Genomic DNA, 6000 nt, shown 5'->3' with positions numbered 1-6000 from the left:
ACGGTTTTGGGGATGAACAGCGGTGATGGCCGCACGACACTGTGAATGTACTTAAAGCCGTGGAACCGTATATTTTAAAATGGTTAAAATGGTAAATTTTATGTTTTCTATATTTTCCCACAATTTTTTTTAACAGGGCCAGAGGTTCAAAAACCTGATAGAAAAACAGGACACATGAATAGACAATTCACCAGCAAAAGAGATGAAAATGGCCCCGGAATATGAAAAAAATGCTCAAAGCCACTCATAATTAAAAAAATACAAATGCAAACAACCCTGAAATAGTATTGCTCACCTATCGGACCGGCAAAAATTGAGACAGTACAACGCGTTCCACTGGGAGGCTGTGGGGACAGCTCTCCCTTACGCTGCCGCCGGGAATGCAGATGGGACAGGCCTCCTGGAGGGGGTGCGGCGACATCTCACAAAACCACACGTGCACTTACCTTTTGGCCCAACGGTCCCTTTTCTAGAAATCTACCCTGAAGAGAGATCAGTAACAACACGCAAATAGGACACACAAGGTCGCTCGCTGCAGCGTGTTGCAAACGCCCTGAACTCCGCAGGAAAGAGGTCGAATTCATACGCGTGGCACAAGGGGCAGCCGTAACAAACGAGGAAGACCTCTAGAAAGGGATGCACGACGATTTCCAGGAAATACGGAAAAAAGCGAAGCCACAAACAGTATCTGTGGTTTATGACCATTCACAGGAGAAAGGAGGAGATACGGATACACAGCTATCTGCTCATTCGTACAAAATCGATACAGGAAGGCTGAACCGGAAACCGGAGAGATGCGGGGGCTAGATGCGGGGGCGGGAGGATAGTGATGGAAGAAGGGTAGCAGGGGTGAATGATACTTCTCTGTGTATGGATATTTTTTCCTTTAAAAAACACAGTGGTAAAAAACATATAACAAGTACATTTACGATGTTTTATGAAACAGATCTGCAGAACTTTTTCAAATCGTAAAACTGAAATTCTGTACCCATTAAACAACAACTCCCCTTGCATCCCTTCCCCCAGCCCCTGGTAACCAGCATTCTACGGTCTGTTTCTATGAATTCAACTACTTTAGATACCTCACATAAGTGGAATCATACAGCGTTTCTCTTTTTTGCGACTGGCCTATTTCACTTAGCAGAATGTCCTCGAGGTCCATCCATATTGTAATATGTGATAGGATCTCCCTCCTTTTCAAGGCTGAATAATATTCCATTGTGTGAATATACATTTTGTTTATCCATTTGTCTACTGATGGACATGTGTGTGGCTGCTGTGAATAGTGCTGCTATAAACATGAGTATGTAAATATCTTCAAGACTCTACTTTCAATTCTTTCAGATGTATACCCAGAAGAGGGAAAGCTGGATAATATGGCATTTCTATTTTTAATTTTTTGAGGACACTCCATACTGTTTTCCATAACAGTTATAGCATTGTACAATCCCTCCACCAGCACACAAGGATTTTAATTTCTCCACATCCTCCTCACATCCTTGCCAACATTTGTTATTTCCTGTTTTTTTTTTTTTTTTTTTAATATACTGGTCATCCTAAGGGGTGTACGGTGATATTTCATTGTGGTTCTGATTTATGTTCCTCTGCTCCGAGGATATCTTTTTGTATAACTGACTCTTATACCATCATAATATTTCACATACCCATCACGTACCCAAAATAGAAACAAACAACTAAAACCAGGGAAGATGTAGGGGAAACCCAAAATGGAATACAATGACTGCGGGAAATAGTATCTTGCCTGGATACTGTGAACCTAAAGACAAAAAGAAATGTACGAAATGCTGTACTGTAGTTCATGAAAGTGTTTCTCATAAGAGTATGGGCCAGCAATTCTGAAACTGTGTGTATACTAGAACTGAAAAAGAAAGTAAATAGACTGCAAATTTCTGTTAGAGAAAGAAGTTAAAAATAAGGAGAGGAAGGCTAAAATGAATGCTGTAGTGTTGGACTGGAATCAGAGGTATCGGTATAAAATTATGGTTTTTAATATGTACACAGATATAGAAACATAGGTATGAGTGTATGTGTGGGTTACTATACATTCAGATACTTCCTAGCGCTGCTCACTGAGAGGACCTAGAGGCAGTGACAGCCCAGTACCAATATATAAATAAATAAAAACACAACGCAGGCTCCTTAGAAATACGGTTGACTCCAGAACTGGGGTGGAGAAAACACAAGATGGGTGTGGAACATCTTGTGGAAATGCTCAAAAAGTTGAGGGTGTGTCAAGGAACACAAGAGCCACCCAGAAAGGGGCTCCTAGTGGACAAAGCAGGAACGATTTGCGCAATAAAACAAACAATGATAGCACTGGATGTTAATCCATAGAATAAAATAAATATCCATGAGTCTATAGGGATAAAAATAAAACATCAAATAAATAAATGGGGAAGAAGAGACAGCTCTTCCTCATAGCAAAATTCTAATTAATAAGCTTCTGAGGGCAGAACTCATGTTCTTCGTATTACATCGGCTGCTTCGAAGCTAACTAGCCAAGTCCTACATAGCCAGCGAGTTTGGTGAGATGCCTACGCTTGACACCGAGCACTACCAGAAGCTCTAGCAGATCAGGGGCAAACAACCATCAGGAGAAATAGCCTCTATTGGAATATACACTTAAAATCGATCTAGGCCTTACTTTATAGATCCGGGCAAGGTACCTCCATGGGCTTGTAGCAACAGGACCTGTAGCTGTTGTACCTGGGAAATGCAAAAAAAAAAAAGTCACTAATCAAAATCTACTTATCCCTTTATCAGTGAAATTACTACAACTGGCAGTAATTTCACTCAATACCTATGAAATTTAAGGCATATCTTAGGTATTACAGAAAGCATCATGGTTAACGATTCAAACATAAGAGGATAATCGGCATTACACGAATAACTAGGACTTAGAAGATGAATTGTCCCTTTCACCTAAGCATCTTAATGAGTTTTTATTGAGCATCTATTTTTTAAAAAGAATCAAACTCAGCCCTGGGCTAGGCAATGTAGGGAGACTGTGAGAATAAACTCTTGCGGCTTATTTTCAGGTTTACAATCCATCTAGTTGACGCAGACAAGTCTAAGGCCTGAAATAGTAGGAAATAATACAAGACAGAAGATGCTAAGTCATCGAGTATAGGTAAGTGCTTTAGGGTTCAGAGAAACAGCGCATTAATGAAATTCCAAAATGGCCCGAAAGAGGCTTCATCGGGATGGATCTTAACGCAGAGCGCATGCGCAATTGTCCTCTCCCGTTCCCCCCGTGACAAAAGAGGGGCTGTCATGCCTCCCGCAACCCGTCTCCTCACTTGCGCTTTGGATCCCAAGTCTTCCTGCCTCCCAATGAATCTTACTCTATTTGTTACCCCTTCTCTCTTCTATGTCTTCGACCTCTCCCTTTCTATAGGATCCCTCCCATTAAGATGAAAACACATTCAAGTCTCTCCCATCTTAAAACAAAAGCGCCCTTCCCAGTATGACTTCCTGCCTCTTTTGGCCTGTTTCTCTCCTTCGGAGTTTGAGAGAGCAGCCTACACGTGCTGCTGCCTCCTTTCCCTTCGCTTACCTCTCTCGCTTGCTCCTCGACCTCAACACTGATTTCCGCCCACAGCATTCCACTGAAATAAGTCTTGCTGAGATTGCCGGTGATCCGCCTGTCACTACGTCCAGGGGCATTTTTCGGTCTTCATTTTACGTGACTGTGTGGTCGTATTTGGCTTAGCAGACACCACACTTTCCTGCTTGTCCTTCTATCCTTCTAGCTGATCTTTTAAGTGTCTTTCTTGGTTCACCTTTGTTCTGATTGTCCTTCAAATGATAAAGGTCCTCAAAGCTCGGTCTCACTCTTCCCACGTCCCGCTCGCTCCTTAAGGTCTCATCTCTGCCTCTGGTTTCAATTGCCATCTACAAACTGGTGACTCCCCAAATTTATCCCACACACAGATCTTTCTGAATTTAAACTTCTACATGAAACTATCTACGTAATATTTCCAGGTAGTTGTCTTCCCTCCCCAGATCTGACCTTTCTCCAGTAAAATCCAGGTCAGTGAAAGCGCCGGAAATCTGCGTGTCACGCCCTCATCCCCGGATCTAATGCACTGGTTGCTTCTTTTTACCGTCACCGCCACCACCACTGTAAGTCTAAGCCACCGTCGTTCCTCACTTGGATCGCTGCAGCAACTATACCCCGTTTGCACACAGCAGCCAGACCGTCTTTTAAACATGGAAATTACCAGTTACCCCCGTGCTAAAAAGCACTTTTACCGTGGTCCACGAGGCCCGCTCAGGGCTCTGCTTCTCCTCTAGTCTCAGGCTGGAATCCTCTGCCCTCACCATCTCCGCCCTAGCCACACCGGTGGCTTTGAGTTCTTCAAGGACACCACAGTCCTTCCTAACTCAGGACCTTGGTAGACTCGTCTTAACGCGCGCCTGGTGCTGCTCTAAGCGCTTTGCATGTATCATTAGCTCGCTTAACCCTCGCAAAACTCCTAGGAGGCAGAGACTATCATTATTTCCTTTTCATAGATAGGGAAAGTGAGGGACAGACATCTCGCCCAAGGCACGCAGCTGGTGAGTTACAGGGCCAGGATCTGGACCCGGCAGCCTGGCTGCGGCGTCAATGCCTAAGCACTATACTTGGCTACACATGCTGCTGCTTCTCCCTGGAATCCTCTTCCTTCTCGGCGTAGATAGTTCCTACTCAGCCCGTCAGCTCTCAGCTCAAAGGCTGCTACGTCAGGAAGCCTTCTCGGATTACACAGACAACAGGAGATGCCATGCCCCGCTTCCCCAGCTCACGATCCCAGTTTGCAAGGACGTGTTGCTGGGATGGTGTGTTGAGTTTTGTCTCTTGTCTGTTCATCTTGCCTCCTTGAAAGAAACGCCCACCATCTTCCGCCTCCTCGTCTAGCATTCGTTGACAGCGGGCTGTTCCTTTACTTAGCAGCTCGACTTAGATGTCTCGCGGGCCCTTCGAATTCAAAACGCCCCAGACCGAGTCTTATCGTTTCCATTTTGCCACCTGACCTGGTCTGTCCTCCTGCATCCCCTGACCCAACGACTGCCACTGCTGTTTATTTGGTTGTCCAAGTAAGAAGCCAGGAACCGACCCTGACTCTCCTCGCCCGCCCTTCCACATCGAAACTGTCACCAAGTCCCCACATGTCCTGCCTCCTCGGTGGTGGTGTTTTTTCTAATCTGTACCCTTCTCTCCATCTCTATTGCTACTGTCTTTCGTTTAGGCCACAGTCTTCACCTGGGTTATTATAACAGCCTCGTTTATTTTCCTATTTCGAGTCATGCCCACTGCTAATCCACTTTCCTTATTCTTGCTGGAGTGATGTCTCTAAAACACGCTTCTCACCATGCCACCCTCTTACTTAAAATCTTTCCATGGCTCCCCGTATTTTTGGGTTGAATTCCAAAATCTTCAACAAGCCATATGAGGACTTTAAGGATCTGATTTCCCACCTTGCCTCTCGCTGCTCACTACTTCTTTACCAGTGATATCCCCTGTCTTAAATATATCAACAAACATGTGAACAGGAGTTATTTTAAGATGTCCCCAAACTAACATAATGCTTAACCAAGATGTCCAAACTTCCGGAAGAGGAGCGGCTGGGAGGAGAAGCCCTATCATTTCGCGCACGTCCCTGTATCGTTTCTCGTCAGAGTTCGAGCCCCTTATACCTGCTGCTTCAGGTGGTTAAGTTCGGCTGTCTGGGGATCGATGTTAACGATAGGTTTGTTCTTGATTTTTCTTGCTCTGTCAGCATAGCGAAGGGTATTCAATGTTTCCTCTAGATTGGAGTCAGCAGGGCTCACGCAGGCTATCATAAGGGTATGGCTATTGCCTCCTAGAGAATCTGAAAAAGAACAATGGAAGGAAATGAAATCAAATGAGTAGGATGCCGGCAGAGCTGCCTATGCGGCCTGGCGACTTCAAACTCAGAGCTGTATGAAAAAAGAATTCTCGAGTAGCTACAAATT

At 44.6% G+C, this 6000-nt stretch overlaps 1 protein-coding gene across 3 annotated transcripts in view; it reads right to left on the bottom strand.

The window, feature by feature from the left end:
- KIF4A (kinesin family member 4A) overlaps positions 1 to 6000 on the bottom strand; it is an 86001-nt gene that overhangs the window by 54599 nt on the left and 25402 nt on the right. For all 3 annotated transcript variants that reach the window (XM_006908523.2, XM_025044421.1, XM_025044420.1), the window contains exons 9-10: positions 5701 to 5876; positions 2666 to 2727 (exon numbers count right to left, since the gene is read on the bottom strand). In XM_006908523.2, the coding sequence (XP_006908585.1) occupies positions 2666 to 2727; positions 5701 to 5876 (238 nt within the window). The remainder of the gene's footprint in view (positions 1 to 2665; positions 2728 to 5700; positions 5877 to 6000) is intronic.

The sequence above is a fragment of the Pteropus alecto genome, unplaced genomic scaffold (assembly GCF_000325575.1).
Source record: "Pteropus alecto unplaced genomic scaffold, ASM32557v1 scaffold312, whole genome shotgun sequence".
Classification (NCBI taxonomy): Eukaryota; Metazoa; Chordata; class Mammalia; order Chiroptera; family Pteropodidae; genus Pteropus; species Pteropus alecto.
Note: the sequence above shows the minus strand (reverse complement) of the source record. Positions and strands in the feature narration are given on the sequence as shown.